General features: G+C 34.2%; 1 protein-coding gene across 1 annotated transcript in view; it reads left to right on the plus strand.

The window, feature by feature from the left end:
* Positions 1–1,204: 1,204 nt before the first annotated feature.
* The window catches only part of LOC133193431 (protein Fe65 homolog), a 60,436-nt gene continuing 38,833 nt past the window's right edge, over positions 1,205–22,807 (plus strand). The window contains exons 1-4 of the mRNA XM_061329370.1: positions 1,205–1,226; positions 1,344–1,401; positions 2,742–2,836; positions 8,561–8,600. Coding sequence (XP_061185354.1) covers positions 8,582–8,600 — 19 coding nt within the window. The 5' untranslated portion in view covers positions 1,205–1,226; positions 1,344–1,401; positions 2,742–2,836; positions 8,561–8,581. The remainder of the gene's footprint in view (positions 1,227–1,343; positions 1,402–2,741; positions 2,837–8,560; positions 8,601–22,807) is intronic.

Genomic DNA, 22,807 nt, shown 5'->3' on the forward strand with positions numbered 1-22,807 from the left:
AGCCAAATGATAGTTGATGAAATGGTAGTTAAGTGTATCACATCACGACATGATGGAATATATATTGTAAGATACAGGCATACACAGGTTAAGTTTACAGGAAATCGTATCCAAAAAAGAAAAAACCAAATGATGTAGAAAGGAGCATTAGCTGTCAGGTCTAATGACAAAGAGGCCTAAATCAGTTGTATAGCTGTCAAAGAATGTCATTAGCCTTAACCAGTATCCATTATTAGAGTGATCCTTTGGAAAGAGTGTCCTAGCTTGATTGGCTGTGCAGAAATTATCTTAAATAAGGGATAATTATACAATGAGGTCAATGGTTCATAAAGTTCAGTAAAATTTGATGAAGCTAGAGTGAGCCAGGGATCACCAAATTATAAAGTTTACACCCCTTTCTTTTTTAAATGGCCTCCTATACCTTTATATCAGAATGATATGGGAATTTAATACAAAGCTGTCATTTACTTAGAGAATGAGCTCTTGCAAATGGAGGGCAGTAAGAAACCTGCCTTGTGAGAACTGAAAAACAAAGATCAATTGAAAGTCATGGCACTAAGTACAGTTTCCCTTTATATAAAGGTTACATATGTAGCTTCAGTATTCTGTATAGCTTCCTTTTTGAGTTGGGAGTTTCTCAGGACTGTGTCACATTGTGGTCTAAAGGCATCTCATCCTGTTACTCATCTTAGTGATCAGAAAATAACCTGCAAAATGTACAGGTGCTTGCAGTGTAATACTATAGATGAAACATTTTAATATTGAAAGTAAAAGGCTTATATCAAAACAAAATAACAAACTATTTTATAATTATAATGGTGGATTCTTTCACTTTTTGAAGATAGACAAATATGCCTTGGATGTAAATATGATGATGTCATCTGTTGGGTAAATAGAAAGCTATTCATTATTATATATATATTAAATTTATGTACAAGTATGATTTGGATAAAGAGATAAAAGTAAGGGGCTCAAAGAGAGCGCCTGTGTCTGACAAAGAAATTGTTACAACTGCCATTTCAGAATCAACGCCTTGAAACAGAATCAGAAAGTTACTACATAGATGTCTAGCTCAATTGATGAGAAAATCAATACCAAATGCATTCCAATTGATTTTTAAGTCAGTTCTCAGTAAGCAGTAGTTTATCAATTCTGTTTCCTAGGTTTGATTTCTCTCAGTTGTGATATCCTGATGTCTTTTCCATAGGTCGGAATCTAAATAAGAGGTTATTTTATCTTACACTTTGTGAAGATGTTCTTTTATTGTTGAATACAATATAATCATAATGGGACTAATCAGTGTACATATGACCATTGTTGTAATGGGGGAACTCTATTTGCAGGTATTGATCCATTGCTGAATTGTGGTCGCCATATTGTTTCAAAGACTCCACAGACACTGTGAGTATGATTCAGTAAACAGATCAATTTTTGGTTAAGTTCAAGAAGAAATGAGTAATACCTGCTTTAGTAATTCCGAGATTTTTTAAATAAGTACATTTTGAAAGAGTCTACAGCATTGTAAAATGCCTTACTGTAAAAAAAAACAATCTTCATTCCTTATAATTACAAATGTCATATCTGTTCAGAATTTTTTTTAATTGGAGAAGTGTTATATTCATGAAGGATTGGTCCTCATATTTGTCCCAAATTGGATAATGTCTGTATAAAGAGTGAAAAAAGTACATTAACCAATGCATATCACGCAAAGAAGAAACTGCAAGTTCTAGAGATCTTGTGACCCCCTCCCCCCCCCCCCCCCAAAAAAAATGAGAAAGAGAGAAAGCCTGAGTATGATACTTATTGGACTATTGTATTCTGAGATAGAAAAAAATTTAAAAGCATGCAAAGTTTCAACATTATAAGATATATATACATGCATGTTCACCATCTTCTTAGATTTAAGAAAGGAGATGGGCGAACATAGCGTGCAGAAAGCCTATAGCTTAAGATATATAAAAATCATGTTCAGTTTGTGAATTCAGTATTTAGAGTGAAGTTCTCACTATTGAAATTTATGAAATTATGATAAACAAAACTTTTCTGAGGAAAATTTTCTAGGCAAAATTTATTCTCTTATTGAAAAAATAAAGTGGTATTCGTGGGGTTCGAACCCTAGCAATAAAAATCCTGAGTTTCATTTTCTTTTGAGACTAGAACGCTAACCACTAGACTACTCAAGTTCTGATGAATAGCGACATTTAAATCATGTTTGTGATATGACCCTTGACCTAATGGACTTCAAGTATTTTTCAAAATGGTGCGAATGATATGTCATAAAAGTATATTTTTAAGATATAGTGGGTCTTTGCTCCATATTTTTGGAAACCAAAAAATGTATATTTTTATGCAAACTTCGAGGATTAACTTTAAAAAAAAATGGAGCGAAGACCCACTCATATCGAAAAATAGTGTTATAGTATGAGAAAATGACTCTTTTTGCCCTCTTTAGTGTGTGTACAATATTCTTTAAGCAAATAATTTCAATCTTTGTGAGATTTTTGCAAATTGTAGAGATTTTACATAAAGTATATTTTAATGTTAGATGAAATATCAAGGAAAATTTTGATATAATTGAAATTTAATTTTTCACCTTCATGTTTGCCACACTATAGGCTTTTCGCTCGTCATGTTCACCCATCTCCTTTAGCACAATATACACATGTCATACTACATAGTTCTGAGTCAAGCCAAGCACTAGCTGACATGTTTTGATAACTAATTATACAGTACTTTTGTAGGAGGGCAGCAGTACCACCACCAAAGAGGGCAGCCAGTACCACCACCAAAGCATACCACAGAACAGGAAATCATCCATGTTTGGTGGGTGTTGAAAGTAAGTTTACAAAAACCACAAAAAGGCTGTGTATTTTTTTTCTATATTTAATTTATGTTATGCTTCCTTTGTTTTGCCCTTCCTTCCTTCTGCAGACAGACAGATCAATCTCTCTAGCCTGCTGGTAAATAGGTCTTAGTTGTATAAGTGATGAGTTCATCTGCAGCAATGGCCAGATCTCATCAGCTGTGTCAATTGGATTTAGATCCACAACTCTGACCTGCTGTAGTCTTTTTTTTTCATTACAAACAGTGACTTAATTCATGTTTGATTTTAGATTCTTGTCAAACCATGAATATCAATTGTGAGTGATAAGTTTAAATATATTATTCAACGTTATCAAAATAGTAAGATCGAGTCAGTCAGTAAAATTAAAAATTTATAAAGAATTTAAGAGTTAAATGAACTGGTCCTTGTCCCTAATCTACGATGGCCGACAGCGGCCGCCACTTTTGATTCTGAATATTGTCATTTTGTACAGCTTTTTTGTCAATTTTCGTTGACAAATTACAACTAAACTGGTAATGCTATATGTCCATATACAGTTTTTACACTGACAATTTACACTGTAGAAAATCATTAAAATTCTTTCTTGTGATATGAAATGAAGATACATAAAACAGGTTACTTGAAGGTGATAAGCTTAAGGTTCTAGCAGAACAGCAAGGTCGGGGTGATTACAAATTAGTATTGTCTTCTAGATATACTTTCTCGACAGATTGTAGTAATTAATTCATAAAATTCCATGTTGGTGTACCTGCTGGTCACATCATAGGTAACCAGGATGAAATTTTCCAGGTCTATCAGAAATTTGATTTTGTTCATAATCGGACGTGTCTTTGATGTATGAATTTTGTTTTTTAAACAATGCGCACGAGGAAATGATCACATTAGTTACATGTACCTATATCTTCATTCCCGTGCCACATTGAAAAATAATTGGACGACCATGTGGAAGTCTTGAGAGGTTGCGTTGGCCTTTAAAAGTGTTTCAAGCATTTAGTTATTAATTTTATGTATTTAGAGAGCAAATACAGACTCCCTCATTTAAGGTTGTCATTTTATTCTTGCTTAAAAACGGATATATTTCCGTATCTAAATTTTTGTTTTTGATACATTCCATAAACTTTTGATTGGATGCTCACATGTAGAGCTACTAAATCCTGTTTTTCTACCTCTACATAATAGGTAGAATCGAGTTGTCTCATACAATCTGAGGATCGAGATATATCCATTATATTCATGTATATCCATTACAACAAACGTATTACTTTTATTCGCCTGTTTAATTACAATCCCAAGAATATCGTTTTAATGATACAACAAGGTGACAGAATGACGATTTACGTCTAATCTAGGATTAACTGGGTTACGATATCTCAGACTAATTGAGGGTGAAAATCATTAAAATGCTCCTTATCTCTTTCAAGCCACCTGTTTTATGTATCTTAATTTCATATCACACGAAAGAATTTTAATGTTTTCGCTGGTGTAAATTGTCAGTGTAAAAAGTGTACATGTACATATAGCATATAGCATTACCAGTTTAGTTGTAATATGTCAACGAAAATTGACAAAAACGCTGTACAAAATGACAATATTCTTAATCAGAAAGTGGCGGCCGCTGTCGGCCATCGTACTAATCACATTGAAACAAGGAGACCTTTTAGTGTTTGTTTAGTGAAGGTACAATTAGGTATGTGCTTACAGTTAAAGTAATTAAAGTATATATGTCTTGCTTAACTCGGGATTTTTTTAAAGGGGGGGGGGGGGGGGGTCAGGTATAAGTTTGAGTCACTAATTCCTATCAGAGAAATGGAGAAGAATTATTTCAATGAGGTTGTATGGAAGAAAGTTTTCTTTAATGTTCATCAAATCAAATAATCTGAAGGTTAGCAGCACAAGGTTAACAGAACCTATGGATTTTGAAATACCTGTACATTGTAATTTACATGGCCCAAAGAAAGAGCAGTGAGGTATCTAGATATGCTTTCTGGAATTGCTTCCTATTTTCAAGTCCTCATTTTTTCTAGTACTTGAGATATTCTGTTCACTTCAGATTGTTTGTCCTGCATATTTATTTTCTTTACTCTTACTCCAAACATTCCTCACACTTCAATTAAGGACATACACAACATAGTTTGAACTTTATTGTCTTTTTCCCTGGAGTTGAAGAGTTCCAATACTTAAAGGAACTGTGTGCTATATTGTAATGTCTATTTATGCTATTGTACACTTCTTCTAAAACAAGTTTGAATAAACAAAACATCTAGAATATATGTTCAGTAATTTTTAGCTCACCTCGACGAAGTCGAGATGAGCTTATGCTATACCCCCGGCGTCGGCGTCGGTGTCGGCGTCGGCGTTAGCGTCGGCGTCCCAGGTTAAAGTTTTAGGAGCAAGTCCCATTCCCAAGTAACTATAAGCCCTACCTGGACCAAACTTGCATGGATGATGCATCTAGGGATGGACACTACCAAACTTGCTTCGGATGCTGGATCTGACCTAGATTTTCCAGATGAGTGACCAGGTTAAAGTTTTAGGAGCAGGTCCATTCCTAAGTAACTATAAGCCCTACCTGGATTAAAATTGCATGGATGATGCATCTAGGGATGGACACTACCGCACTTGCTTCGGATGCTGGATCTGACCTAGATTTTCCAGATGAGTGACCAGGTTAAAGTTTTAGGAGCAGGTCCATTCCCAAGTAACTATAAGCCCTACCTGGACCAAACTTGCATGGATGATGCATGTAGGGATGGACACTACTACACTTGCTTGGATGCTGGATCTGACCTAGATTTTCCAGATGAGTGACCAGGTTAAAGTTTTAGGAGCAGGTCCATTCCCAAGTAACTATAAGCCCTACCTGGACCAAACTTGCATGGATGATGCATCTAGGGATGGACACTATCGAACTTGCTTCGGATGCTGGATCTGACCTAGATTTTCCAGATGAGTGACCAAGTTAAAGTTTTAGGAGCAGGTCCATTCCTAAGTAACTATAAGCCCTACCTGGACCAAACTTGCATGGATGATGCATCTAGGGATGGACACTACCACACTTGCTTCGGATGCTGGATCTGACCTAGATTTTCCGGATGAGTGACCAGGTTAAAGTTTTAGGAGCAGGTCCATTCCCAAGTAACTATAAGCCCTACCTGGATTAAAATTGCATGGATGATGCATCTAGGGATGGACACTACTACACTTGCTTGGATGCTGGATCTGACCTAGATTTTCCAGATGAGTGACCAGGTTAAAGTTTTAGGAGCAGGTCCATTCCCAAGTAACTATAAGCCCTACCTGGACCAAACTTGCATGGATGATGCATCTAGGGATGGACATTACCACACTTGCTTCGGATGCTGGATCTGATCTAGATTTTCCAGATGAGTGACCAGGTTAAAGTTTTAGGAGCAGGTCCATTCCCAAGTAACTATAAGCCCTACCTGGACCAAACTTGCATGGATGATGCATCTAGGGATGGACATTACCACACTTACTTCGGATGCTGGATCTGACCTAGATTTTCCGGATGAGTGACCAGGTTAAAGTTTAAGGAGCAAGTCCATTCCCAAGTAACTATAAGCCCTACCTGGACCAAACTTGCATGGATGATGCATCTAGGGATGGACACTACCACACTTGCTTCGGATGCTGGATCTGATCTAGATTTTCCAGATGAGTGACCAGGTTAAAGTTTTAGGAGCAGGTCCATTCCCAAGTAACTATAAGCCCTACCCGGACCAAACTTGCATGGATGATGCATCCAGGGATGGACACTACCACACTCGCTTCGGATGCTGGATCTGACTTAGATTTTCCACATGTGAGACCAGGTTTAGATTTAGGAGTAGTCTCGTTTCCAAGTAACTATAAGCCCTACCTGGACCAAACTTTCATGGATGATGCATCTAGGGATGTACACTAACCAACCTGCTTCGGATGCTGGATCTGACCTAGATTTTCCACATGAGTGAATTTTAGCCATATTTTAACCAAATTAGCATGGATGATGTATCTAGGGATGGACACTTCCAGACTTGCCTTGGATTCTGAATCTGATGTACATTTTCCAGATGAGTGACCAGGGTAATTTTTTGGAGTAGCTATATAATATTATGGCCTGTTATGATTAAACTTGCATAGATGGTGCATCTAAGAATGAAAACTTCCAGACTTGCTTTGGATGTTGGAAGTGACCAAAATTTTCTTGATTACTAAACAGGTCAAAAGTTTTTTGAGCAGGTCTATAATTAAATCAAACTTGCATGGACATTGATCTTGGGATGTACCCTAACTAGAAAAAAAATATGATGTGAAATTTGCCTTACATGTAGATAACATTTGTCGAGGTGAGCTTCGTAATCTTTGATTACCTATGTTTGTATATTTTTCTTTGAATTATACAAGAATTTTCATCAATTGATATCTTTTCAAAATCCCTGGTAATGCATGCTGATTTTTTGTCTACGAACATCTGATGGCACTATAATCTTATAAAAGAATATTTTGAAAAATTATCAGTAGGTAAGGTACGTTGCGTATGTCCTTAAAGAGTGTTCCATTGTACATACACTGTAACGACTACAGTGTAAAGATCTAATTCACTAAAATAAGAGCACTTGGTAAGGTCTTATGAAACATGACATAAGTTCACCCTAAATAACATACACTTCTGAACCTGAAACAAAGAGTTGATTGATGTGTTTAACTGGACAAGCATGTATCATAGGAATAAAATTCAGCATGGATTAAAATCCTAGCATTAATAATTCACCGTACATGAGATGCTTATATGGTATACATTTATATTCTGTATACAGTTACTTTGTATAAGGATGTCACAATATTTTCAAGGAAGAAAGAGTTTTTAAGTCCAGCGTTGATCGAAGTTGCATCAATGATGCATCGGGGGATAGAGTCATTCATGCTCTAGATGCTGCAGGTGACCTACATTTTACAAATGAGTGATCAGAATAATTTTTTTTTGAGATGATTGATTCAGATATTCTCATGAGTCAGGTAAATATGCCTTGTACCATGACTTGAGCTGAGTCTGCTCTAGATGTTTAATCTTTCATTGGCTAAGTGATGTATGAAGTAGAACTTTAATTAAGTAGTTCTACCCTAGAATCAATCAGCATAGTGGTGGTGTCATTTCTAATAAGAGATTTTAATTTGTCTTGGTATATGATAATAAATCTAAGTTTTTATCATGCTGAATGAACTTAATGTCTTGTTGAAGTTTTTGCATTTTCATTTTCTGATCTTCCATGAAAACTACTGGTAAAAGTTTACTACAGCTATTCACCTATCTTCATCATCTATTACCTGTCTTTGTTGATTGCATTTCCCAGGAACTCCAAACTTTTCTTTGAACCAATATCAAGTTTTCATGTTTCTTAAAAATTTTCAATGCCCAAGTGCTAGCTACTTCCTTTACAAATGCAATTAACATTTACGTATGACATTTTATCAGTAATAACTATTGATTTTTGTTACCCTCAATGCAATATGATTATCACGTGTACTTTATGATTCAAATAAATATTTGTAATCAATTTTTGTTTAAATTTGCATGGTATTGAATTTTAAGGGTTGTGTTACAATATTTTAATAGAGGTGTAACATTTCTCTTCTGAGATGAACAATTCTGATTAGTTTATACCATATCAATATTTATTTACCCTATCATGTTGCTTTTTGTTTCTTACGTAGGTTGTGTTATGACAGGATATAATGGCCCAGTCTCCCAATGGTAAGTTAATCAATTAGTTGTACTTTAAAAAAAAATGTTCACTATTTAATGACTCAAAAGAAAGATTATAATTGATGAAGGAAATTCAAAAGAAAACATTATTATGATTCATGAGAAAATCTTGACGTTAAAGCGTGAACAGCATAGAATTAATCAGAATGGCCAATAGTACTCTATTGACACGTTGTGTAGGTAGTTTATTTAATGACATGAACTGAGTCATAGAGTTCTATTGGAATTCTGTGCCGCGTTCAATAAAATTAATCATCCATCTCAGGATTATTGGAGAACTTGAGGCAAAAGAAAGACAACTCTAATTTGAGATGTTTTTACTATTTATTGCAGGGGTTTGTTGGGAGAGTTATTCCTTTTTGATTAAGTTAAAATATGAAAAAAATTCATTCACATGTTCTTTAAAAAAGCAATAAATAAAAAAAACAAAAAACCAAACAAACAAAAAAAAGCAATAAATAAAAAAAACAAAAAACCAAACAAACAACCAACCCCCCCCCCCCAAAAAAAAACAAAACAAAACAAAAGAGAAATTTATAATTACACCCACAGAATTTCCTTATTTTCTTTCCTTTTTCTTTTTTCTTTTTTTGGCTATCAAATTTTACTGCTTGTACTACCTGGAAAATATCTTGTTATTTCTTTTTTTCCCATCAAGGAAATAAATGTCCATCAGAAAATGAATTCTATCATTTGGAAAAACAAATCCAGATATACCGGTAAATACAGTTTCATTAGAATTCATATCTTTCAGAGTTAGCTTTAGAAGTAATGCATATGTGCTTGTTTTTATACATTTTAAGATGGCACCACAATAGACTGCATTGATACCATTGAAAAATTCCAATACTCTTAGTTTTTGTGTACTTTCATTATATATTGCTCATCAGAATATGATGTTAGTTTTTGTTATTACACATTGGTTATTTTTTAACACAAGAAATAAAATCAGTATGTTTATATAAAAATGCCAAATATGAATTTCCACTCATAATTTTTTATTTTTCTTTAATGGAAGAGGATTTGATTGTATGATTTTGTAATTGAACATGAAAGCAAATATGTTGATGGAATATTTCAGTTTTCTTCCAGGAATAGATGGTTTTCCATTAAGGTGATTTAAGCAAGAGTTATTTCCCATGGCTGCCATATTGTAGGTCAACATCCCCAGATCCCTTCATTACTCAACCAAGTGCAATTTGTTATACTGGGCACTGAGGTGAAGATAACACTGTATTTCTTATGAATAAATGTTTGTTAAAGTTTCTTTTAATTCATAATTTCAATATTGTAAATATTTTTTCCCATATATTTTTGGCATGCATCTTTAAAATTGATTGCTCAAAGAGGAAAATTCACTCCTTTGACCTACAAGATGGTGGCCAAGGGGAATAACTCCTAAGAATTACGTCATAGGAAATCATCTATTGTGATTTTTAAATTTTTTTTTATGCAACACAAGAAAAAAAATACAATATTGAGTATCCAGATAGGTTTCAGATATAAATAAAATTTATTCAGCAGAAGATACTGCTTCATATTAGTACAGTGTATAAGAAGATATATTTCTATTTTAACATCAAAAGTCACAAATCTCCTTAATTACTCCAGCAAGCATCTTATGAAAGTTTAATATGTTTAGAGTTATTTGGTATACTGGATGAGTGGAACTGAATACAATTTACTTTTGTATTGATTGTCTGATAGAATAATGTTCACATCAGATTAATTAAAAAAATCTCAAGAGTATTGTTTAGCTAAGGAAAAGACAGAAATATGAGACTAGTCATAGTTTCTCTTTTGATTTAATGTCATATATGGGTGTTGATAAAAAAAAAAAAAGTGACTGCTAATAGTTCTTCATTGAGTTTTCAATCTCCTAGGTAGAGTTGTTGTTCGTTCATCTCTCAGACATCTCTAATTTTCTGATCTTAGTTATATACAATCTCCTGAGCAGAGTTGTCCTTCGTTCCTCTCTCAGACATCTCTAATTCTCTGATCTTAGTTATATACAATCTCCTGAGCAGAGTTGTCCTTTGTTCCTCTCTCAGACAGTTCTAATTCTCAGATCTTAGTTATATACAATCTCCTGAGCAGAGTTGTCCTTTGTTCCTCTCTCAGACATCTCTAATTCTCTGATCTTAGTTATATACAATCTCCTGAGCAGAGTTGTCCTTCGTTCCTCTCTCAGACATCTCTAATTCTCTGATCTTAGTTATATACAATCTCCTGAGCAGAGTTTTCATGGGCTAACCTCAAGATATTTGACATGAAGTAAAAAAAAAAAGAAGATAATTCCCATTCAAAGTAAAGAAATAGTTCTAGATATACCGAGTCAATATCTACATTAAAAGACAAAAATGCTAATATCTAATTATAGTGACATGAAAACAAGCACTCTATATTGTGCTAGTCATTGTCATATTAGCAAACCAGTGACAGAGGTGAAAGTAATAGTTGATGGTAGAGTGAGCTATATTTTTGAATGTGGTTCTGAAATGCCAAGGAGAAACAGGAGTTATCTCTCCTTAACCTGTTACAGAGTATGAGGAAGAAAAACAATGTTAAAGTCCAGTATAGTAAAGCATGCCTATAGTGAACACGCTTATAATGAATTGACACATATTTAAAATTTAAAATATTGTAAACTTTATGGATATAATGAATTATGCTTATAACAAATCAAAATCACCTATTCCTGGCACTTCATTATAAGTGTGTTTTACTGTAGAAGTATTGCAGCAGTAGTGAACTTCCATTGAATTTCATTATTTAAAAAAAAATTTAAACTTATCCCTATTAAGTTCTAGTTTGATTTATATAAGTAGACTCCATCAAGCACTTCATTCTATTTACTGTAGACCACCAAATTTTTGCAACTCTTTAATTTCGCAAGATGGCCAATTTGTATTTATAAGCAATACATAATTTCATGAACTCTGGTTATTATTCTGTATAATCTTTTGTACTACAAATGTATGTGAGAATTAAATTTTTGCGAGCAGGCAGCCTTGCATAATTAAGTGAAAATAAAGTTCTTGTGAATAAAAAGTGATCTACAGTAGTTTATAGTTTTGTCATTCATGAGGTTGCTAAAAATTTCATAATCTTTATACAGTAAAACTTGTTTAGTACGAAATGGATATTATGAATTCATGGTTATAGCTAAGTTTTCTTGGATTGCCAGCTATATAAATTTTACAAATTCCTTATACAGATATAACGAATTACTGATATAGCGAAGTAATTCCACAGGTACCAGTGACTTCGTTTAACTGATTTTTACTGTATTTGTCTGACAAAATTCTACTTCAAGTAAAGTTTTGGTCTGATTTATTCAAGTGGACTGTATCAGGCTAGGGCACACAGTTCTACTGAATAGAAGAATATAGAAAATTATACAATCTCTTAACTATTTCAAAATACTACTCTGATTTAAAACAATTTTTTTTTCACTAAAAGATGTAGAAACCCTTTTTTATGACGGTGAACTTGTGTTTGGATTGTTACTAAATACAGTTGAACTTGGGTATCTGATATTTCGAATGGATATGTCCAAGTGATCTGGAAGTCCCATACGCTTAATCCTTAAGTATTTTACTCTGGATATCTTGAATCCTCAGATATTTTTAAGTATTTTCTCAGTCCCATGTAGTAAGGTGTCTGTCATCTGTTCATCTATCTGTAAACAACTTTTCAAAAAGCTACTCCTCCAACGGTTTTGGTTGGATTTCACTAAGACTTGGTACACAAATAGGCTATACTAAGATACTTAATTATAACAAACGGTGTTGACATGGAATGCTAAAAATATAAATTTCTTTGAATTTTTTCAACAGTTTGGATCTGATTTCAATAAGACTTGGTACGCAAGTAGACTATATACAAACCAAAGAAATATAATTCTTTTATTTCAACTCTGGGTGTTGCTATGGTTACTGATATAGAAAGAAAGCCTACTCTTCCTACAATTTTGGTTAATACAACTTGGTACATAAGTACTGAAATAGACTTAACTAAGATACATGATTCTTTCTATCAAATTTTGATTTCGACAAGTAGTGTTGCCTTGGTTAAAAATAGAAATTTCTGTGCTTTTCTTTCAAAACTCTACTCCTCTTATAGTTTTTGTTCAATTTCAATAAAACTAGGTATACAAGTAGACTATACTTAGATAAACAATTTTATTCATTGGTTTTTGATTTATGATGAATAGTTTTGCCATGGTTACAAAAAATTGAAATATCTTTGTAGTTTCTCCTCCTTCAGTCTAATTCTGAGTTTGTTAAGTAAAGGAGAAAGGCCGAAAACTGTCCATTCTGTGAGAGAAAGAACTAATCGAGGGCCGTAGGCCCGAGATTAGTTCTTTCTCTCACAGAATGGACAGTTTGAGGCCTTTCTCCTACTTAAAACATGATTTCCTTTGTTTTGAAAATTAAATATAAAATGTACAAAATGACAGGTAGCAGACATACAATGGCAAGTTCATTGTTTACGGAATGGACAGTCACTGGTAAGCTAGGGATGCAGAGCAATTTGTTGAATAGCCATTGTGTTTCCAGATGCAAATAACAAAAGGTTTTTGTCTTAAGAATGGACAGTTACAGGTGGATTTTGTGGGATACTAGTATTTATACAAGTATGCGATGCTTCAAAATCAGTTTACAGTTTGCATTGTAAAGGCATACATGTTTTCCTGTAATGGAGAGAGTATATGACAGAATCAAAATCTTATAAACCAAAATATGCACAGAATTAGTGATATTTGGATCTGGAAACAGAAAAGGAAGAGTAAAAGAAATATTAGTCAAATTTTGACCCAAAAATGAACTTCGACGACAGATATAGATGATCAAATTCAAATCAAACCTCGAAATGTTTTATTTGAATTCTATTTTTGAGGATATTTTAACTGCAGCAGTGTAATGGTGAGATGCAAATTGTGTTCTGAGTGCTGGATTAGCCATGAACCAATCTTCGACCTGAAATGTTTTTCAAATCAAATCGGGAAATGTTTCATTTTTATTTATTTTCTACCGAAATATCAACTGCAGCAGTGTAGTGTTCATGGTGCTGTTTTCTGGGTGGAGGATTTAATACTAGACGTACTTCTATCTGAAAATGAATTCTCCTCGAGGGAATGATTTTTCCGAAATTTAAATCAAATGTGAATTCGAAATTGTGTCATTTGAATTCAAGTTTTGTGAAAATTAAGTTTTGGGTATTGAAATAATGTGCATCATTCATGGATTTAAAAGAGTAAAATCGAGTGGATGCTGTGTAGGCATTGTGTTCTGGAATAACTTTGGTCTTCGCGTTCTTTTTGTTATTTACATGTAAATTAAAAAGTATTTAGTACATTTGTTTTTGTTTCCCTCTTGAACACTTTCCAAAGTTTACCTGTAACTCTCCATTCTCTTTGTTTTAACTGTCCATTCTTTTTGAAAAAAACTGTCCATTCTTAAAAGAATGGACAGTTTTCCAAAAAGAATGGACACTTACAGGTAACTTAATGGATTGTTTGAGGAGTTAGCTCAACATTAAGCTATTGAATGGACAACACAAACAAAAGGTTTATGTCACAATCATGTTTTAAGACTTAGTTGGTACACAAATAGACTACCATTATAATTCTTAGACAAAATTCTATTTATTGGTTTTTAGCTCACCTGAGCCGAAGGCTCAAGTGAGCTTTTCTGATCACATTTTGTCTGTAGTCCGTCTGTCTGTCCGTCTGTAAACTTTTCACATTTTCGACTTCTTCTCAAGAACCACTGGGCCAATTTCAACCAAACTTGCCACAAAGTATCCTTGGGTAAAGGGGATTCAAGTTTGTACAAATGAAGGGCCACACCTTCTTTCAAGGGGAGATAATTAAGAATTCGTGAAAAATTACTGGCATCATTAAAAAATCTTCTTCTCAAGAACCACTGTGCTTGAAAACATGAAACTTATGTGGAAGCATCCTCAGGTAGTGTAGATTCAAGTTTGTTCAAATCATGACCCCCGGGGGTAGGGCGGGGCCGCAATGGGCGATCAAAGTTTTACATAGGAAATATACAGGAAAAATCTTAAAAAATCTTCTTCTCAAGAACAGCAAAGCCATAATTGGTCATATTTATATGGTAGCATCCTCAGATAGTGTAGATTTAAGTTTGTTCAAATCATGACCCCTGGGGGTCGGGTGGGGCCACAATGGGCAATCAAAGTTTTACATAGGAATATATAGGAAAAATCTTCAAAAATCTTCTTCTCAAGAACAGCAAAGCCATGATTGGTCATATTTACTTGGAAGCTTCCTCAGGTAGTGTAGATTCAAATTTGTTCAAATCATGACCCCCGGGGGTAGGGTGGGGCCACAATGGGCGATCAAAGTTTTACATAGGAATATATAGGAAAAATCTTTAAAAATCTTCTTCTCAAGAACAGCAAAGCCATGATTGGTCATATTTACCTGGAAGCATCCTCAGGTAGTGTAGATTCAAGTTTGTTCAAATCATGACCCCTGGGGGTCGGGTGGGGCCACAATGGGCGATCAAAGTTTTGCATAGGAATATATAGGAAAAATCTTTAAAAATCTTATTCTCAAGAACAGCAAAGCCATGATTGGTCATATTTACATGGAAGCATCCTCAGATAGTGTACATTCAAATTTATTCAAATCATGACCCCCGGGGGTCGGGTGGGGCCACAATGAGCGATCAAAATTTTACATAGGAACACATAGTAAAAATCTTCTTCTCAAGAACAGCAAAGCCATGATTGGTCATATTTATATGGTAGCATCCTCAGATAGTGTACATTCAAATTTGTTCAAATCATGACCCCCGGGGGTCGGGTGGGGCCACAATGGGTGATCAAAGTTTTACATAGGAACACATAGTAAAAATTCTAAAAACAAAAAACAATTTGTTAAGAATAGCAAAGCCATGATTGGTCATATTTATATGGTAGCATCCTCAGATAGTGTACATACAAATTTGTTTGAATCATGGCCCCCGGGGGTCGGGTGGGGCCACAATGGGCGATCAAAGTTTTACATTGGAACACATAGTAAAAATCTTTTAAAAAAAACCTATTTGTTAAGAATAGCAAAGCCATGATTGGTAATATTTATATGGAAGCATTCTTAGATAGTGTACATTCAAGTTTGTTCAAACATGACCCCTGGGGGTCTGGTGGGGCCACAATGGGTGATCAAAGTTTTACATAGGAATACATAGGTTAAATCTTTAAAAATCTTCTACTCAAGAACAGCAAAGCCATGATTGGTCATATTTAAATGGAAGCATCCTCAGATAATGTAGATTAAAATTTGTTCAATTCATGACCCCCCCCCCCAACCACTTTTATATTTAAACTTTTCAACCTTTCAAGATTGAAGTGATTTCTGCTTTTCCTAGCCATAGTGCTCAGGTGAGCGATGTGGCCCCTGGGCCTCTTGTTAGCTCTTCTGAGCCAAAGGCTCAAAGAGCTAATGCTATGGCCATTTGTGCGGTGTGCGTAAACTTTTTAGAATATGGGCCATAACTCAAGAACCCCTTGGCCAATTATTGTCAAATTTGTCACAGGGAATCCTTGGCCCAAGGGCTCCCTTTTATACTAAAACTGGGGTTGTGACCCTTTAACAAGGGGAGATGATTAGGAAAATAGAAACAAAAGTACTGGTTGCTAAAAAATCTTCTTCTCAAGAACCACTGGGCAGATTATCACCAAACTTACACAAAAGGATGAGGATATGTTGTAGATTAAAATTTGCACGGGGATTTACCCTGGGGCAAAGGGCGTGGTCTCAAGGTCACTTCAAAGTTGACCAAAAATTACATTTTATTAAAATGTTGATATTTTGCTTACTATAAGGACTAGGATCATCAAATCTTGTCAGTTGGTGCATCTAAGGACCTCATATCATGTTGACTCAAAAGTAGGTCACGGTGACCTACTTTTTAAATTTTGCGGCCATTCTTTTTCAAAATGATTTAGAGGTATATTTTAAACAATTTAAGGCCTATGATCATCAAACTTTGTCAGTTGATGCATCTTGGGTCCTCAAAGTACGTCAACTAAAAAGTAGGTCACCTTGACCTACTTTTTGAATTTTATGGCTAATCATTTTTAAAACAATTAAGGTCATTAATTCGAATAGAGGCTTAGAATCATTAAATCTTGTAAGATGATGCATCTTGGGGCCATAAAACATATTTATTTAAAAAAAGTAGGTCACAGTGACCTACTTTTTGAACTTTGCAGGCATTCGATTTCGAAGCGTTTAAGAGGCATAATTTGGACATTTTAAGTCCTATGATCATAAAACTTTGTAAGTTGATGCATCTTGGGTCTTCAAAAAAGGTCAACTGAAAAGTAGGTCACCGTGACCTACTTTTCAATTTATATGACTATAATTAAATATTTCAGGTACTAATTGGCTTAGAATCATCAAATTTGTCAGTTGATGCATCTTGGGTCTTCGGAGTAGGTCGACTAAAAAGTAGGTCACAGTGACCTACTTTTGAAAATTTATGGCGTTAATTTAATATTTCTGGTACTAATTGGCTTAGAATCATCAAACTTTGTCAGTTGATGCATCTTGGGTCTTCAGAGTAGATCGACTAAAAAGTAGGTCACCGTGACCTACTTTTGAAAATTTATGGCTTTAATTAAATATTTCGGGTACTAATTGGCTTAGAATCATCAAACTTTGTCAGTTGATGCGTCATGGGTCTTTGGAGTAGGTCGACTAAAAAGTAGGTCACCGTGACCTACTTTCGAAAAATTTATGGCTTTAATAAAATATTTCGGGTACTAATTGGCTTAGAATCATAAAACTTTGTCAGTTTATGCGTCATGGGTCCTCGGAGTACAACAATTGAAAAGTAGGTCACGGTGACCTACTTTTGAAAATTTATGGCTTTAATTAAATATTACAGGTACTAATTGGCTTAGAATTATCAAACTTTGTCAGTTGATGCATCTTGGGTCCTTGGAGTAAAACAATTGAAATGTAGGTCACTTTGACTTACTTATAAAATTTTATGATTATAATTTTAAAAAATACTTTAGGTATTAATTGGCTTAGAATCATCAAACTTAGTTGATGGGTCCTCAGAGAACGACAAGTGATAAGTAGGTCACCATGACCAACTCTCAGGTACTAATTGGCTTAGAATCATCTTGGGTTCTCAGAGTGTGAATTGGAATTTCAAGGGTTCGTGTAAATATACAGGATACTTCGAGGCTTCAAATAGAAGTGATAGATTGTACAGTTTATCAGAAGAGCGATTCAAGGCCCATGGGCCTCTTGTTTATTTCAACAATTAATATTGCCATGTGTTAGTATAAATATAAATACTGTACAGTAAAACACTCTTATAACAAATGCCAAAGATGGACAATTTTGATTCGTTATAAACAAATTGTTATATCACTTAGTATCACAATACAGTTTAAAGTCATGGGGAATGAAAATCAATTCGATGAAAGTGTCAATTTATTATAAGCATGTTCGTTATAAGCGTGTTTTACTGTATCTGTGAAACTCTTTCAAAAAATTACTCGTCCTACAGTTTTGATAGGATTTCAATTACACATGGTACACAGTAGACTATACTAAGACACATCTTTCTGTATTCTATGTATATACCAGTAGAGCTACAGTCTCATCAGAGACTTCTGGTTTTTTTGTGTATATTACTTTCTTTATTATGAAAGATTATAAGCAAACCAACTTATATGCGAGTATATAGGGTACCCACTTTAAGATTTAATACTAGTAGTAAATCTACAATATCATGAAAGACTTTTGTTTTCTTTTGATGTAAAGTTTGAGAAATTCAGTTTCTCTAACTCACATAATAAGAATTCTCAAATGGATAAAATTCCATTTTATGACTTCAGAAATCTGTAGTTTTTGGAAGAGAATATTCCTAGGAGCAACATTTCAGGATAATTCTGTTGAGAACAATTCTCAGTGTGGTAATTAAGGTTTTAGGTTACTTCTCTTTTGTTAAGTCGAATAAAATACTTTACATCTATTGTATATTTTATGAACAACCAGTAGGAATTGTGAAATCAATTTTACATTTGAATATATTGGAAAAATCTTTAAATATCTTTCTCCCAAGAACAGCATGATTAGTCATATTTACTTGGAAGCATCCTCAAGTAGTGTATATTCAAAATTGTTCAAATCATGACCTACAGGGATAGGATGGGACCACAACTCTTTACATAGGAATACATAAGAAAAAATCTTAAAAAATCTTTTCCCATGAACAGCAAAGTCATGATTAAGCATGGTCAGGTAATGTAGATTCAAGGTTGTTCAAATCATGACCCCCAGGGGGTAGGGCAATCAAAATTTTACATAGGAATACACAAGAAAAATCTTTCAAAAGAACAGCAAAGCCATGATTATTCCTGTTTATATGGAAGCATCCTTAGGTAATGTAGATTCAAGTTTGTTCAAATCACAACCCCCTAGTGTAGGATGAGGGCACAAAATGAAATGTGATTCAAGTTCTACATAAGAATATATAGGGAAAAGAATCTGATGATATAGAACAGAAGGGCCATAGCTACTTAGGTGAGCAATGTAGCCCATGGGCCTTTTGTTTCTTTCTCTTCCTTAGTCTTATCTATTTATTCCTGTTCCATCTTCCTGATTATACTCAGAATGAATGATAAAAAATATTGTGAAAATCATGGCCTTAATCTCATAATTTGGCCACAGGAAGATGATTAAGTTTATTCATTTAGTCAGTTTATTCATTTAGAGGATACAAATTCTAATATGTAGGTGAGTACTGTGGCTGATGGTTCTGTTGTTAGTTGATTTTTACATAATATGTACACTACAGGGACATGGTAATAGCAGCAATTTCTTCTATTTCAGTTTGTCATTAAAATGAAAATAAAAATTCACACTAATTCATACCTATATGCCCATGAAATTTTAAGAGATGTATATATCTACACCTCTGCCAGTGGTGTATGTACCACAACCTAAAGCTTGGTCTTTTGGAAAGGGTAAAGGTCTTGGTTATTGGGAACATAAAATTTTTGTAAGCTTGTAGAGTTCTTAAAATAGTTCTGATGTGCACTATTTATTTGCAAGAATGTTATTTTGCAGAATTACTGAGACTGTCTGCTCACAAAAATTTTATTCTCTTATTATTTATTCTCTTGTATATTTACATTATTTAAGATTATGAAATTTGTTTGCTTATAAACACTATCTCACAAAATAAAATATTGTGAAATACAGTAAAATCCATTTTTAGTGTATCCTGTCGAGATTATTGATCCTTTTTAAAAAGACAGTTTTGTTTGAGAACTGATTTCTTGCAAGGAAAGGTTCATTATCCAGCAAAATGTTTTGTATACAATTATATATAAATCGTATTTCAATATCCTATTTTATATTCGAGCAGAGAGATCAGTATCATTTTCTCCAATCCTTTTGTCGTAATTGGCAATAAAACTAGTTCTTAGTTTCAGCACAAGTATCCTTATATTCTCTAGCAGCTGCTATAATTTATTTCGACAGAAGCTTCCTCAGATTTTACTTTCCTTTCTATTAAAAAGTGCAGACCATGTAAGAAATTTAATGTATTTTATCTGTATGTGGTACCATGTGGTTTGGTCACGATTCTTGAACATTTACAGGATAATAGAAATGATAATAGTCTTAATCCGAATTAGATCTAGGGGATTTTTTTGTTCTTCACTGAATGGTGACTAGGATTAGATTCATCTGTTGAATTATTAAAATCTGAGGAAGGAGCTATATTTGTCATACTCACAAGGAACACCTTTGAATTCTCGGAAAAAATAAATTAATTTTCATAAAGGTCGTGATTTTTCTATTTAATCAATGTTTGTGCAGGTCTGGCTAGACTTAAGCCAGAAAATCAATCTGGCATTGGAAGAGGTACACAGCGATTCATTATTTCACCATTTCTGGGGTTATAATTATATTTGCATACTCAAGAAAATTATTCATGGGCACATTTTGCAGCATTGTATCTTTGGAGTTGGAAATGGTTGCTAATGACTGGCTTGCTTCTGTAGGAAATTGAAAGTGACAGAAGACCCCCTGACTTCTTATTGAGTTTCCTGATGGTGCTGGATCAAATTACAGTCTTGATTCGGAACAGGGCAGCTCATTTCTTACTGATGGCTACAATGGAAGATATGGTCAAAAACCCCTATCAGTGGTCACATCACATTTACTCCCTGTTCACTGGTCATCTGTGACTTAGAAGTCTTTCATTATTATGTCTGACATCTCATGTTTTTTACTAAATTCCATGTAATACCATTTCATAGAGACAGAAAATATAAAAAGCAGATTACTGAGTATCAGAGGTATGTTGCCTTATGGGTCCTTATTGGGAGATAATTCAGCTTTTATTGTAAATTATTGATTCTTCATTTATCACTTGGTCTTATTGGAAGGAAACATTGGTGGTGATGAATGATATTATTATAGGTCTTAGTTTGATGTCAGGAATGTTCCAGGAAAGCTTAGGCCTCGTAACATCAGCAGCCTTTTTTGTAGAGAGAATGTTGTCCTTGGAAGTCCTTGAGTGTACACAGGTTGTGGTCCTGCTAATTAACTTTGATGATTTATAGTAAAAGTACTTGTCATTACTCCTCATTACAGGAAGATGTTCACTGTGTAGAAGCATTAGGCTGCCTACTTTTGTACATGGCTGATTTCTTCTAATCACCACAGTATCAATGGCTGACTTGATTAAGCTACATCAGGTGTAAGTTAGTGTAATGCTCAGTCCATTTACTGTGATTAGTATTATTCACTTAAAATATAAACTGATGGTTGGTCATGTAGAAGCTCTTAGTAAATCAAAAGGCAAAGAAAACTGTTTCTGGTTTTGTTAATTTCTTTTTTAATGTGGCAGTATTATGAAGTAAGATCAGTGTATGAATTGATTGAGTCTTATTGTCCATCTGTTTGTCTGTTGGCCATCATAAATGTTGACCACCATAAATATTGATTCTTGCTTTGACCTTGAAGTTGGTAGATGAAAAACTTATAATGTCTGTAAAAAAATGCCCCATTCTGATCACCATCCTCTAACATTACACATAGGTAAATGAAGTCAAGATGTTGCCATTATCAGAGTTGACCTAGCCTTGACCTTTGACTTTTAGATTGTTAAATGGAACACAATTATCTTGGTTGAGGATGACCCATCAGGATTAACTACAAGTAAATCAGGGTGAGATAATTCATTTACCTCCACTGACCTTGATATTTACCCTGTGATTGGTATTGAATTCAAATGTTTCCAACCTTTTGAATAAGCTTTTCAGATTATCATCTACTAACATTACACTTAAATCTAGATGATGTGTTTCGTTTACTGTCCTTAGAATTGACCTTGACCATTGATTGTTGAACTCTTGTATCTGTGTAAGCTGATCTAGTATCAACTTGATATATACTGCAGTGTGAGATAATTTCATTGCGTATACAGTTGTGTCAACACTGGAATTTGATTACTATGACCTTGAAAATTGACCTCAATATTGGTAAATTAAACACAGTTTTCTTGCTTGTAAATGTTGTTTTCTGAAATTTGACCCCATTTAGGATGAGATGCATTAAAGCTTGACTACATACATTTTTTTCTTTTCAGATTGACAATCAAAAGGGGGGGGGGGTAAATGGGGAATGGGCATACATTTGGGGGATACAGTTTTTAAAGTAGTAAACAGTGGTAGGTGAAGCAGTTCAACATTAGGAATTTCCCTGACACTAATTCTGTTGTTTTTAATTGTACCTTCCTATAACCATCCTTGTTCCTGATTATCAAATATTTAAACAGCCAGATTGTTAATGTATACAAGTATTTCATGATCACATCTCCTGGATTGTGCTGCTCCAAGCCCATCCCCTGATTTCAATCAACTGTAGTGTCTCGCCATAACAGTCAATGTATTCAGTGTTTTGTGTGCTTAACAATCCTTAGATTTAATTGATATTGGCTACATGACAGTTTGATTCTTTCATGAAGAAAATCGCCCTCATTTGAGTAAAGCATATCTTTAAATTTTATTTGTTTACACCCACCTGAAGTTTAAATCTTGACTTCTAAGAAAATTGGCCAATGATTTCTTTATGTTCTACCCAATACTACAGATATGCACCTGTACAGGTAAATTTTGAGACA

The sequence above is a fragment of the Saccostrea echinata genome, unplaced genomic scaffold (assembly GCF_033153115.1).
Source record: "Saccostrea echinata isolate AGI-Se365-2 ecotype Australia unplaced genomic scaffold, CSIRO_AGI_Sech_v1 ptg000027l, whole genome shotgun sequence".
Classification (NCBI taxonomy): domain Eukaryota; kingdom Metazoa; phylum Mollusca; class Bivalvia; order Ostreida; family Ostreidae; genus Saccostrea; species Saccostrea echinata.